Source organism: Procambarus clarkii, chromosome 33, assembly GCF_040958095.1.
Source record: "Procambarus clarkii isolate CNS0578487 chromosome 33, FALCON_Pclarkii_2.0, whole genome shotgun sequence".
Taxonomy (NCBI): Eukaryota; Metazoa; Arthropoda; class Malacostraca; order Decapoda; family Cambaridae; genus Procambarus; species Procambarus clarkii.
Genome location: NC_091182.1, coordinates 43,772,278 through 43,787,143, shown reverse-complemented (window position 1 = coordinate 43,787,143; position 14,866 = coordinate 43,772,278). Strand labels below are relative to the sequence as shown.

The 14,866-nt window shown below is 47.6% G+C and overlaps 1 protein-coding gene across 1 annotated transcript in view; it reads left to right on the top strand.

Annotated features, from left to right (window-relative positions):
• The window catches only part of LOC138370848 (uncharacterized), a 60,987-nt gene extending 54,651 nt beyond the window's left edge, over positions 1-6,336 (top strand). Inside the window, exon 4 of the mRNA XM_069335459.1 lies at positions 5,893-6,336. Within this exon, the coding sequence (XP_069191560.1) occupies positions 5,893-6,336 (444 nt within the window). The remainder of the gene's footprint in view (positions 1-5,892) is intronic.
• The last annotated feature ends 8,530 nt before the right edge of the window (positions 6,337-14,866 follow it).

Below are 14,866 nucleotides of genomic sequence, written 5' to 3'. Positions count from 1 at the left end.
AATAAGCCAAGTTTTCATGAATTAATGTTTTTTCGTCTACCTAACCTACCTAACCTAACCTAACCTAGCTTTTTTTGGCTACCTAACCTAACCTTACCTATAAATATAGGTTAGGTTAGGTTAGGTAGGGTTGGTTACGTTCGGTCATATATCTACGTTAATTTTAACTCCAATAAAAAAAAATTGACCTCATACATAGAGAAAAGGGTTGCTTTATCATTTCATAAGAAAAAAATTATAGTAAATATATTAATTCAGGAAAACTTGGCTTATTAGGCAAATCGGGCCTTGAATAGTAGGCTGAGAAGTGAGTTCTGGCTACTAGGTACGACATATATATATATATATATATATATATATATATATATATATATATATATATATATATGTCGTACCTAGTAGCCAGAACTCACTTCTCAGCCTACTATTCAAGGCCCGATTTGCCTAATAAGCCAAGTTTTCCTGAAATAATATATTTACTATAATTTTTTTCTTATGAAATGATAAAGCAACCCTTTTCTCTATGTATGAGGTCAATTTTTTTTATTGGAGTTAAAATTAACGTACATATATGACCGAACCTAACCAACCCTACCTAACCTAACCTAACCTATATTTATAGGTAAGGTTAGGTTAGGTAGCCAAAAAAAGCTAGGTTAGGTTAGGTTAGGTAGGTTAGGTAGACGAAAAAACATTAATTCATGAAAACTTGGCTTATTAGGCAAATCGGGCCTTGAATAGTAGGCCGAGAAGTGCGTTCTGGCTATTAGGTACGACATATATATATATATATATATATATATATATATATATATATATATATATATATATATATATATATGTCGTACCTAATAGCCAGAACGCACTTCTCAGCCTACTATTCAAGGCCCGATTTGCCTAATAAGCCAAGTTTTCATGAATTAATGTTTTTTCGTCTACCTAACCTACCTAACCTAACCTAACCTAGCTTTTTTTGGCTACCTAACCTAACCTTACCTATAAATATAGGTTAGGTAGGGTTGGTTACGTTCGGTCATATATCTACGTTAATTTTAACTCCAATAAAAAAAAAATGATCTCATACATAGAGAAAAGGGTTGCTTTATCATTTCATAAGAAAAAAATTATAGTAAATATATTAATTCAGGAAAACTTGGCTTATTAGGCAAATCGGGCCTTGAATAGTAGGCTGAGAAGTGAGTTCTGGCTACTAGGTACGACATATATATATATATATATATATATATATATATATATATATATATATATATGTCGTACCTAGTAGCCAGAACGCACTTCTCAGCCTACTCTGCAAGGTCCGATTTGCCTAATAAGCCATTTTTTCATGAATTAACTGTTTTTCGACTACCTAACCTAACCTAACCTAACTTTTTCGGTTACCTAACCTAACCTACCCTATAAAGATAGGTTAGGTTAGGTAGGTTTGGTTAGGTTCGGTCATATATCTATGTTAATTTTAATTCCAATAAAAAAAAATTGACCTCATACAAAATGAAATGGGTAGCTTTATCATTTCATAAGAAAAAAATTAGAGAAAATATATTATTTCAGGAAAACTTGGCTTATTAGGCAAATCGGGCCTTGCATAGTAGGCTGAGAAGTGCGTTCTGGCTACTAGGTATGACATATATATATATATATATATATATATATATATATATATATATATATATATATATATATATATATATATATATATATATATATATATATATATATATATTATTAAATATGACCGAAAAAGTAAGATTAATAATTCTAACACGAATTTTCTCAATCTTTCGTACATTACGCTTCACTGTTGGAGGTAAATCAAAAATCACTTCTCCAAAATTCATTTTTATTTCTAGTCTGACGCGACACGGGCGCGTTTCGTAAAACTTATTACATTTTCAAAGACTTCACAAATACACAACTGATTAGAACGTATCTCTGATTTTATATCTACATTTTGAGTGAGGTGGGAAGGGTGATGTGGCATTAACACAAGACAGAACAGGAGGGGATATTAATAGGGTATTAAAAGTATCAACACAAGACAGAACAGAAACAATGGGTATTGAATAGAAGTGTTTGTAGAAAGCCTATTGGTCCATATTTCTTGATGCTTCTATATTGGAGCGGAGTCTTGAGGTGGGTAGAATATAGTTGTGCAATAATTGGCTGTTGATTGCTGGTGTTGACTTCTTGATGTGTAGTGCCTCGCAAACGTCAAGCCGCCTGCTATCGCTGTATCTATCGATGATTTCTGTGTTGTTTACTAGGATTTCTCTGGCGATGGTTTGGTTATGGGAAGAGATTATATGTTCCTTAATGGAGCCCTGTTGCTTATGCATCGTTAAACGCCTAGAAAGAGATGTTGTTGTCTTGCCTATATACTGGGTTTTTTGGAGCTTACAGTCCCCAAGTGGGCATTTGAAGGCATAGACGACATTAGTCTCTTTTAAAGCGTTCTGTTTTGTGTCTGGAGAGTTTCTCATGAGTAGGCTGGCCGTTTTTCTGGTTTTATAGTAAATCGTCAGTTGTATCCTCTGATTTTTGTCTGTAGGGATAACGTTTCTATTAACAATATCTTTCAGGACCCTTTCCTCCGTTTTATGAGCTGTGGAAAAGAAGTTCCTGTAAAATAGTCTAATAGGGGGTATAGGTGTTGTGTTAGTTGTCTCTTCAGAGGTTGCATGGCTTTTCACTTTCCTTCTTATGATGTCTTCGATGAAACCATTGGAGAAGCCGTTGTTGACTAGGACCTGCCTTACCCTACAGAGTTCTTCGTCGACTTGCTTCCATTCTGAGCTGTGGCTGAGAGCACGGTCGACGTATGCGTTAACAACACTCCTCTTGTACCTGTCAGGGCAGTCGCTGTTGGCATTTAGGCACATTCCTATGTTTGTTTCCTTAGTGTAGACTGCAGTGTGGAAACCTCCGCCCTTTTCCATGACTGTTACATCTAGAAAAGGCAGCTTCCCATCCTTTTCCGTCTCGTAAGTGAAACGCAGCACGGAACTCTGCTCAAATGCCTCCTTCAGCTTCTGCAGATGTCTGACATCAGGTACCTGTGTAAAAATGTCGTCAACATACCTGCAGTATATGGCCGGTTTCAAGTTCATGTCGACTAAGACTTTTTGCTCGATGGTACCCATGTAGAAGTTTGCAAACAGGACACCTAGGGGAGAACCCATGGCGACCCCATCTACTTGCTTATACATGTGCCCATCCGGGCTCAAGAAGGGTGCCTCTTTAGTACAAGCTTGGAGTAGTTTCCTCAGAATACTTTCTGGCATGTCAAGAGGAGTACAGGCTGGATCACGATACACTCTGTCGGCTATCATTCCGATTGTCTCGTCCACAGGTACGTTGGTAATCAGCGATTCTACGTCCAACGAGGCTCTTATCCCTGTGGCCCGTGTGCCCCGCAGTAAGTCCACAAATTCCTTTGGAGACTTCAGGCTGAAGGCGCAAGGAACATAAGGAGTCAGCAGGCCGTTGAGTCGCTTTGCCAGTCTGTACGTGGGTGTGGGTATCTGGCTAATGATTGGCCGAAGTGGGTTTCCAGATTAATAATTCTAACACGAATTTTCTCAATCTTTCGTACAATCTCAATCCAACAGTGAAGCGTAATGTACGAAAGATTGAGAAAATTCGTGTTAGAATTATTAATCTTACTTTTTCGGTCATATTTAATAATATATGTCTACAGGAAAGACTGCTACCAAAATATACTAATATTAAAGTGCACGACCCAGCAGCAAGGAATCAAGCCTTCACGATAAAATATCGCCAGGATCTGATTCGTGATCAGATATACAAGGCAGAGAATGAAATCAAAGACAACAAAACGCAACTACTTCATGCTACAAACGAGTGGAGAAATAGCAACATCGACCATAGTATCCGTACCCGCATTGAACAACACCTCGTAGCTACGTCTCGGCTGCCCGCCGAGACGTAGGCGGGCAGCCGTAGCTGGGAGGAGAAGTCGACGGCCGGGAGACCGACTCCAACCCTACAAGAAGTCGAGGAGGAGCACGGACCTGCAGTGAAAAGGCACGGAGACGACGCGCTTACGGTGGGACGTTGTTTGAGTTCCTGGAGGACACAACAGTGTGTGTGTGGGGGCGTTCCCTACACGAGGCAGGAGCCAGGATCAGGAGCTACAACTCAACTCTCATCGGAGGATAGGTGGAAGTAGGTGATTCTAGTTTCCCTCCCAAATTCCCCTTTAGTCAGCTATATTATTTAGCCAGAGTATTTTGTATGTCGTGAGCAAGGCTCACCTATGTCGCAGTAAGGCACAAGTGTGCAGTGGGGCTACATAAAGTACCCACGATATTTATGATTATTATTGGTGTGTACAGGCACCCGGAGTAATTGATGAATTTACTGTGTTAATAACGTCTTTCCTGAGACTTTAATAAATCATTTAGTGAGAATATATATATATAAGTATGCCAGTGTTTTTAGTTAGGCTATGTGCCCAGTAAATATGTTATTACCATTATTGATGTCCGACTCATCCATTTATATATATATATGTCTATGCTCGTGTATTGAATAATCATTCATGTGTGCAGTGATTAATTGTGTTATCGCCCACGGAAGGAATTACTGAGAACTCCAGTGATATATACTTGCATACGTTATCATTAAATGAAGGGCAGTGTGTAATACCATGACAGTGAATTATTGTCACCTTTAATATAGAAATGTTTGATTGAGCACAAGATCAGTGTAGCTAAGTGTTTACGTGCTGTTGTCGCAAATATTGTGTGTTCGATCTTCTAGTGATCTTTGAGAACTTAAAGAAACAGAGTGCGTGACGCCAGGAAAACAAGCAAACAGATAAAGTGACATTCGCGCGGGGGGGGGGGGGGGGGGGGTAGTCGCCCAGCTGATTTTGACATTAACGAGAGGGGGAGCGTTGCCGACTTGGTGAGTTCATATTATATGTGTGGGAACGAGTGACTCCCGCCTGAAACAGCTGTTTGCTTATTGATATAATCTTGTGATGTCTTTGAATGAGTTTTAAGTAAAATACAAAGTACATTGGTGTTTATATCATCCCCTCCATATTTCTTGTGGCTATGTAATACCTGAAAGCAGAGAGTGATAGAAGTAAATACCTGCCTGATATCAGATCTATTGAGTGTGTCCTTGCCACTGTTTCCACAATTCAACAAATCCACTGACGTGTTACTGGACACCAAAAACACCAGTTGGCGACCTTGTGGTTAGTCGTAGAGCCCATTGTTGGGGCGGGCATACAACAGTTAAGTGAACAAGTTGTGTTCCCACTCCTTCTCGATCAGAGGCCGGTTGGGATTGACTGGGATACACTCCTGGCGTACAGTGGCGCCGCGAGGATAGAGTGAAGACCCGCAGGGCTACGGTGAGTGACCTTGAGTGTACTGTTGCTCACCCGAGGAACCCCAAAATTGGCGACCTTGCCAGGATCACGATCGAAATAAAGGTTGCAGTTGTGGTACTTGGCACTGGTATTAGATATCAGGTACAGGTTATTAGTCATAGCACAAGATGGAGGATGATAAAGTAACAAGGTTCATTGACACTAGAGATGAGCAGGTGCTGGAGGAGTTCACCAAGGCACAGTTACAGTCAATAGCAGACCATTTTGGGATAAAGCTGAGATCTTCCAGAGTGGGAGAGAGAAGACTGGAGATCATGGCACAGCTCAGAGCACGAGACGAAGCTTTGGGGGAGGAACGGCCACAAACACCTGCCAGTATGGGAGAACATCTGAGCATTGGTGGAAGCAGCAGAGGATCCAGCGGCAGCAGGCACAGCGTTAAGCTGGAGATAATGAAGCTGCAGCTGGAAGCACAGCAGCACAAAGAAGAGCGAGAAGCACAACAGCGCAAAGAAGAGCGAGAAGCACAGCGGCGCAAAGAAGAGCGAGAAGCACAACAGCGCAACGAAGAGCGAGAGGCCCAGCAGCGCAAAGAAGAGCGAGAAGTAGAGGCACAGCAGCGCAAAGAAGAGCGGGAGGTACAGCGGCGCAAAGAAGAGCGAGAAGCACAGCTGCGCAGGGAAGAAGAAGAGCGAGAAGCACAGCTGCGCAGGGAAGAACAAGAGCGAGAAGCACAGCTGAGGAGAGAGGAGCACAAGCGAGAATTTAGGCTGAGACAGCAGGAGATAGAAGCTAACAAGCAGGTGGAGCTGAAGCGAGCTGAACTAGGACTAGGTGCACCTGCTCCGCCGCAACAGGAAGACCGCCGAGTGAGGGAGCGAGATTGCCGGTCTTTATACCAAATGAAGCTGAAGGTTTCTTCGACCACTTCGAGAAGATCGCTACCTTGAAGAAGTGGCCGAGGGCGGAGTGGGCGGAGCTGGTTCAGAGTAGGCTCACCGGTGAAGCTCGTGAAGCCTACAACATGCTCGACCTCGGAGAGTGCACCGACTACGATGCTGTAAAGAGAGCTGTGCTCCATTCTTTCAAGCTCACGCCGGAATGTTACAGGAAGAGATTCAGGGAATGTACCCGTTCGCCAGGAAAATCTTATGCGGAGACGGCGAGGGACATGGAGAGAAAGTTCCTTAAGTGGCTAGAGTCTGAAGAAGCGAGGTCGGCTGAAGAGGTCAAGAGGCTAATGGTCATGGAGAAGTTTATGTCCGTGCTCTCTCTTGAGATCAGGGTTAGAGTAAAGGAGACGGACATAAAGGACCTGAGGGCCGCGGCCGACAGAGCCGACATGCTGGAAGAAGCTCTGCGACCACACCGAGAGGGACGGCACCGACCGCCCATACACTCCAGATATGGTAGAAGGTATAGAAGGACGGACGGATGGAGGACAGGAGCGAGTTCTCCTGAGTCCCACCTCTCAAGTGGAGACAGGAGAGGTTCAAAGAGTGCTGAGGAGCCGGTAGAGAAGTCCCAAGCTGAGAGCTCAAGAGTTGTTGCCGAAACCGAGGAGTCGATGAATGGCGCGAGGAAGATCCACCGAAGAAGGATCCGCTGCTACAACTGTGGAATATTCGGACACGTCGCGCGGGAATGCAGATACCCTGAGCAGCGGGGGAACGTTGCTTACGTGAGGGTCGAGGACCTGATGGCCGAGTGGGTGCAGGATGAACCCGTACTGAGTGGGGAGAAAAAGAGTTCACCCATTCGTGTGTGAGGGAACCGTAAGGATGGGGGACGCAGACCCCATCCCGGTGAAGATATTAAGAGACACTGGGGCAGATTTTACCCTGGTGAGCGAAACCCTGTTCCCCGAGGGTTACGAGAGTACCAGTGTGGGGGTGGCAAGTGTGACCACTGTGGGAGGCCCAGTGAGGATGCCCCTACACCAGGTGACTCTGAATTCTGATTATGGCTGCCAGACCCTTGTAATGGGGGTCTGTGCATCAATGCCCAAGATGGAGGCACAAGTCATCTTGGGAAATGACGCATGTGGAGGATATGTCCTCCCGAATCTCGCGAAGGGCGAGGAGTGCATAGAGCACTATGAGGAGACAGGCGGAGTGTTAGACGCCTGTGGGGACGAGAAAGGAATCGCCACGGCGGCGTTCCCGGTTTGTGCTGTGATGCCGAGGCAGTGCGAAGGACACGGAGGGTGTGGATCTGATAGTGCTGACGAGGAGACGTCCGACAGTCTGGAAATCGATCACCTCTTCATGGGACCCGGAGAACGAGTGGAGGGCGAAGGCAGCCCGGATGGTGAGATGCAGGTGACCTTCACCAGTTCTCTAGGGGTAGACCGCACTCGTCTTGGAGAGTTGCAGCAGATAGAGTTCCCCGAATTGATTCACGAGGCCAATGGAGGACGTGTTGGTCCTGAGAGGGCCACTCATTGTTACGTACAGGACGGCATGCTGATGAGAGTGTTCTGCACAGAGCAGGGAACTGAGTGGGATGAAGCAGTATGTCCTGCGTTGTTTGCCATGCGTAACGCAGTGGTAGGATCGTTAGGTTTCTCACCTTTCCAGCTGGTGTATGGACAAGGGGTGCAAAGTCTTCTGTCCATGCTGAAGGAACGATGGACATCAGGAGTGACCGTAAGAACGGTCGACGGATACGTAAGGAGCATCTCGCATTGGCGAAATACTGGTTGGAAATTAAACTCATCCGATGGGAAGACAACGTAGTAGCAGATGCCCTGTCCTGTATGCACTAACCGGACATGACTCTTATTTTAAGGAGAGGGGTATGTGACGGTGTTCCCCCCCCTTATATTTCTCCCACGCCTGCAGTAAGAGTCATGTCCACTTTACCCGAGCGTTCTCTACGTCGCAGGCATCAGTTTGGTATATGTGGGAGAGTGGAGTGTTCTCGAAGTGCCGAGAAATTTATAAAAGAAGAGTATTTTGGGCTGTGGTTTAGGCCCTTTAGGAAGCCAATATGGCGCTGGCTCTTCTGTTTTCCCGCTAAAACTGTGTGACGTCAGTGACACCGGATTGGTCACCGACAGCAATGTGGCACAGGGAGCCAATGAAAACCTCCCGTGGACAATGTGACGTCACGAAGGAAAGGGGGTCCGGTCAGAGCGCCACGGCGGCGCCATCAGTCTAAGACAGCACGTCAAGGAGGTCGGACGTGCGCTAGGGGGTCCTGTCAGTTGGACAGTTTACCTTGTCTCCGGAGGACTTACGCATCACCCGTGGTCTGCCATCACCTGTGGGGTCTTCCTTCGTTCATGTGTTGGACCAGAGAAGGAATTGACAGAATATTGAGCAACAAGTGCTCCAGGAACAGGTGTTGTGCAAGAGTGGAGTCTAGGCAGCGACGTATGTGACGGCTGATAGCTCCACAGTGATGACGTAGTTGCTGAGCCAATCCTCCGTGAGGGAATCAGTCTGACACGACACGTCAAGGTGGTTGGACGTGTGAAGATTGGTCCTGCCAGTTTGACAGTTGTTTCCCGCTCACGTGGATTTTACGCGTCACCCGAAGTCTGCCAGTACTCTGTGAGGTCTTCCTTCGTTCATGTGTTGGACCAGAGAGGGAATCGACGGGATATTGAGCAACAAGTGCTCCAGGACAGGTACTGTGCAAGAAGAAGGGAAGTCTGTCCAGTGACGTATGCGACGTCTGAGGCAGTTCACCCGTTTGTGACGGCGTAGTGGCTGGACCGAGCCACCGGGAAGCAGTGGAAGAAGAAAACTATTCGGGAGTCCGAACGACTGCAGCCGAGACGTAGGCGGGCAGCCGTAGCTGGGAGGAGAAGTCGACGGCCGGGAGACCGACTCCAACCCTACAAGAAGTCGAGGAGGAGCACGGACCTGCAGTGAAAAGGCACGGAGACGACACGCTTACGGTGGGACGTTGTTTGAGTTCCTGGAGGACACGACAGTGTGTGTGTGGGGGCGTTCCCTACACGAGGCAGGAGCCAGGACCAGGAGCTACAACTCAACTCTCATCGGAGGATAGGTGGAAGTAGGTGATTCTAGTTTCCCTCCCAAATTCCCCTTTAGTCAGCTATATTATTTAGCCAGAGTATTTTGTATGTCGTGAGCAAGGCTCACCTATGTCGCAGTAAGGCACAAGTGTGCAGTGGGGCTACATAAAGTACCCACGATATTTATGATTATTATTGGTGTGTACAGGCACCCGGAGTAATTGATGAATTTACTGTGTTAATAACGTCTTTCCTGAGACTTTAATAAATCATTTAGTGAGAATATATATATATAAGTATGCCAGTGTTTTTAGTTAGGCTATGTGCCCAGTAAATATGTTATTACCATTATTGATGTCCGACTCATCCATTTATATATATATATGTCTATGCTCGTGTATTGAATAATCATTCATGTGTGCAGTGATTAATTGTGTTATCGCCCACGGAAGGAATTACTGAGAACTCCAGTGATATATACTTGCATACGTTATCATTAAATGAAGGGCAGTGTGTAATACCATGACAGTGAATTATTGTCACCTTTAATATAGAAATGTTTGATTGAGCACAAGATCAGTGTAGCTAAGTGTTTACGTGCTGTTGTCGCAAATATTGTGTGTTCGATCTTCTAGTGATCTTTGAGAACTTAAAGAAACAGAGTGCGTGACGCCAGGAAAACAAGCAAACAGATAAAGTGACATTCGCGCGGGGGGGGGGGGGGGGGGGGGGGGGGGGGGGGGGGGGGTAGTCGCCCAGCTGATTTTGACATTAACGAGAGGGGGAGCGTTGCCGACTTGGTGAGTTCATATTATATGTGTGGGAACGAGTGACTCCCGCCTGAAACAGCTGTTTGCTTATTGATATAATCTTGTGATGTCTTTGAATGAGTTTTAAGTAAAATACAAAGTACATTGGTGTTTATATCATCCCCTCCATATTTCTTGTGGCTATGTAATACCTGAAAGCAGAGAGTGATAGAAGTAAATACCTGCCTGATATCAGATCTATTGAGTGTGTCCTTGCCACTGTTTCCACAATTCAACAAATCCACTGACGTGTTACTGGACACCAAAAACACCAGTTGGCGACCTTGTGGTTAGTCGTAGAGCCCATTGTTGGGGCGGGCATACAACAGTTAAGTGAACAAGTTGTGTTCCCACTCCTTCTCGATCAGAGGCCGGTTGGGATTGACTGGGATACACTCCTGGCGTACAGTGGCGCCGCGAGGATAGAGTGAAGACCCGCAGGGCTACAGTGAGTGACCTTGAGTGTACTGTTGCTCACCCGAGGAACCCCAAAATTGGCGACCTTGCCAGGATCACGATCGAAATAAAGGTTGCAGTTGTGGTACTTGGCACTGGTATTAGATATCAGGTACAGGTTATTAGTCATAGCACAAGATGGAGGATGATAAAGTAACAAGGTTCATTGACACTAGAGATGAGCAGGTGCTGGAGGAGTTCACCAAGGCACAGTTACAGTCAATAGCAGACCATTTTGGGATAAAGCTGAGATCTTCCAGAGTGGGAGAGAGAAGACTGGAGATCATGGCACAGCTCAGAGCACGAGACGAAGCTTTGGGGGAGGAACGGCCACAAACACCTGCCAGTATGGGAGAACATCTGAGCATTGGTGGAAGCAGCAGAGGATCCAGCGGCAGCAGGCACAGCGTTAAGCTGGAGATAATGAAGCTGCAGCTGGAAGCACAGCAGCACAAAGAAGAGCGAGAAGCACAACAGCGCAAAGAAGAGCGAGAAGCACAGCGGCGCAAAGAAGAGCGAGAAGCACAACAGCGCAACGAAGAGCGAGAGGCCCAGCAGCGCAAAGAAGAGCGAGAAGTAGAGGCACAGCAGCGCAAAGAAGAGCGGGAGGTACAGCGGCGCAAAGAAGAGCGAGAAGCACAGCTGCGCAGGGAAGAAGAAGAGCGAGAAGCACAGCTGCGCAGGGAAGAACAAGAGCGAGAAGCACAGCTGAGGAGAGAGGAGCACAAGCGAGAATTTAGGCTGAGACAGCAGGAGATAGAAGCTAACAAGCAGGTGGAGCTGAAGCGAGCTGAACTAGGACTAGGTGCACCTGCTCCGCCGCAACAGGAAGACCGCCGAGTGAGGGAGCGAGATTGCCGGTCTTTATACCAAATGAAGCTGAAGGTTTCTTCGACCACTTCGAGAAGATCGCTACCTTGAAGAAGTGGCCGAGGGCGGAGTGGGCGGAGCTGGTTCAGAGTAGGCTCACCGGTGAAGCTCGTGAAGCCTACAACATGCTCGACCTCGGAGAGTGCACCGACTACGATGCTGTAAAGAGAGCTGTGCTCCATTCTTTCAAGCTCACGCCGGAATGTTACAGGAAGAGATTCAGGGAATGTACCCGTTCGCCAGGAAAATCTTATGCGGATACGGCGAGGGACATGGAGAGAAAGTTCCTTAAGTGGCTAGAGTCTGAAGAAGCGAGGTCGGCTGAAGAGGTCAAGAGGCTAATGGTCATGGAGAAGTTTATGTCCGTGCTCTCTCTTGAGATCAGGGTTAGAGTAAAGGAGACGGACATAAAGGACCTGAGGGCCGCGGCCGACAGAGCCGACATGCTGGAAGAAGCTCTGCGACCACACCGAGAGGGACGGCACCGACCGCCCATACACTCCAGATATGGTAGAAGGTATAGAAGGACGGACGGATGGAGGACAGGAGCGAGTTCTCCTGAGTCCCACCTCTCAAGTGGAGACAGGAGAGGTTCAAAGAGTGCTGAGGAGCCGGTAGAGAAGTCCCAAGCTGAGAGCTCAAGAGTTGTTGCCGAAACCGAGGAGTCGATGAATGGCGCGAGGAAGATCCACCGAAGAAGGATCCGCTGCTACAACTGTGGAATATTCGGACACGTCGCGCGGGAATGCAGATACCCTGAGCAGCGGGGGAACGTTGCTTACGTGAGGGTCGAGGACCTGATGGCCGAGTGGGTGCAGGATGAACCCGTACTGAGTGGGGAGAAAAAGAGTTCACCCATTCGTGTGTGAGGGAACCGTAAGGATGGGGGGCGCAGACCCCATCCCGGTGAAGATATTAAGAGACACTGGGGCAGATTTTACCCTGGTGAGCGAAACCCTGTTCCCCGAGGGTTACGAGAGTACCAGTGTGGGGGTGGCAAGTGTGACCACTGTGGGAGGCCCAGTGAGGATGCCCCTACACCAGGTGACTCTGAATTCTGATTATGGCTGCCAGACCCTTGTAATGGGGGTCTGTGCATCAATGCCCAAGATGGAGGCACAAGTCATCTTGGGAAATGACGCATGTGGAGGATATGTCCTCCCGAATCTCGCGAAGGGCGAGGAGTGCATAGAGCACTATGAGGAGACAGGCGGAGTGTTAGACGCCTGTGGGGACGAGAAAGGAATCGCCACGGCGGCGTTCCCGGTTTGTGCTGTGATGCCGAGGCAGTGCGAAGGACACGGAGGGTGTGGATCTGATAGTGCTGACGAGGAGACGTCCGACAGTCTGGAAATCGATCACCTCTTCATGGGACCCGGAGAACGAGTGGAGGGCGAAGGCAGCCCGGATGGTGAGATGCAGGTGACCTTCACCAGTTCTCTAGGGGTAGACCGCACTCGTCTTGGAGAGTTGCAGCAGATAGAGTTCCCCGAATTGATTCACGAGGCCAATGGAGGACGTGTTGGTCCTGAGAGGGCCACTCATTGTTACGTACAGGACGGCATGCTGATGAGAGTGTTCTGCACAGAGCAGGGAACTGAGTGGGATGAAGCAGTATGTCCTGCGTTGTTTGCCATGCGTAACGCAGTGGTAGGATCGTTAGGTTTCTCACCTTTCCAGCTGGTGTATGGACAAGGGGTGCAAAGTCTTCTGTCCATGCTGAAGGAACGATGGACATCAGGAGTGACCGTAAGAACGGTCGACGGATACGTAAGGAGCATCTCGCATTGGCGAAATACTGGTTGGAAATTAAACTCATCCGATGGGAAGACAACGTAGTAGCAGATGCCCTGTCCTGTATGCACTAACCGGACATGACTCTTATTTTAAGGAGAGGGGTATGTGACGGTGTTCCCCCCCCTTATATTTCTCCCACGCCTGCAGTAAGAGTCATGTCCACTTTACCCGAGCGTTCTCTACGTCGCAGGCATCAGTTTGGTATATGTGGGAGAGTGGAGTGTTCTCGAAGTGCCGAGAAATTTATAAAAGAAGAGTATTTTGGGCTGTGGTTTAGGCCCTTTAGGAAGCCAATATGGCGCTGGCTCTTCTGTTTTCCCGCTAAAACTGTGTGACGTCAGTGACACCGGATTGGTCACCGACAGCAATGTGGCACAGGGAGCCAATGAAAACCTCCCGTGGACAATGTGACGTCACGAAGGAAAGGGGGTCCGGTCAGAGCGCCACGGCGGCGCCATCAGTCTAAGACAGCACGTCAAGGAGGTCGGACGTGCGCTAGGGGGTCCTGTCAGTTGGACAGTTTACCTTGTCTCCGGAGGACTTACGCATCACCCGTGGTCTGCCATCACCTGTGGGGTCTTCCTTCGTTCATGTGTTGGACCAGAGAAGGAATTGACAGAATATTGAGCAACAAGTGCTCCAGGAACAGGTGTTGTGCAAGAGTGGAGTCTAGGCAGCGACGTATGTGACGGCTGATAGCTCCACAGTGATGACGTAGTTGCTGAGCCAATCCTCCGTGAGGGAATCAGTCTGACACGACACGTCAAGGTGGTTGGACGTGTGAAGATTGGTCCTGCCAGTTTGACAGTTGTTTCCCGCTCACGTGGATTTTACGCGTCACCCGAAGTCTGCCAGTACTCTGTGAGGTCTTCCTTCGTTCATGTGTTGGACCAGAGAGGGAATCGACGGGATATTGAGCAACAAGTGCTCCAGGACAGGTACTGTGCAAGAAGAAGGGAAGTCTGTGCAGTGACGTATGCGACGTCTGAGGCAGTTCACCCGTTTGTGACGGCGTAGTGGCTGGACCGAGCCACCGGGAGGCAGTGGAAGAAGAAAACTATTCGGGAGTCCGAACGACTGCAGCCGAGACGTAGGCGGGCAGCCGTAGCTGGGAGGAGAAGTCGACGGCCGGGAGACCGACTCCAACCCTACAAGAAGTCGAGGAGGAGCACGGACCTGCAGTGAAAAGGCACGGAGACGACACGCTTACGGTGGGACGTTGTTTGAGTTCCTGGAGGACACGACAGTGTGTGTGTGGGGGCGTTCCCTACACGAGGCAGGAGCCAGGACCAGGAGCTACAACTCAACTCTCATCGGAGGATAGGTGGAAGTAGGTGATTCTAGTTTCCCTCCCAAATTCCCCTTTAGTCAGCTATATTATTTAGCCAGAGTATTTTGTATGTCGTGAGCAAGGCTCACCTATGTCGCAGTAAGGCACAAGTGTGCAGTGGGGCTACATAAAGTACCCACGATATTTATGATTATTATTGGTGTGTACAGGCACCCGGAGTAATTGATGAATTTACTGTGTTAATAACGTCTTTCCTGAGACTTTAATAA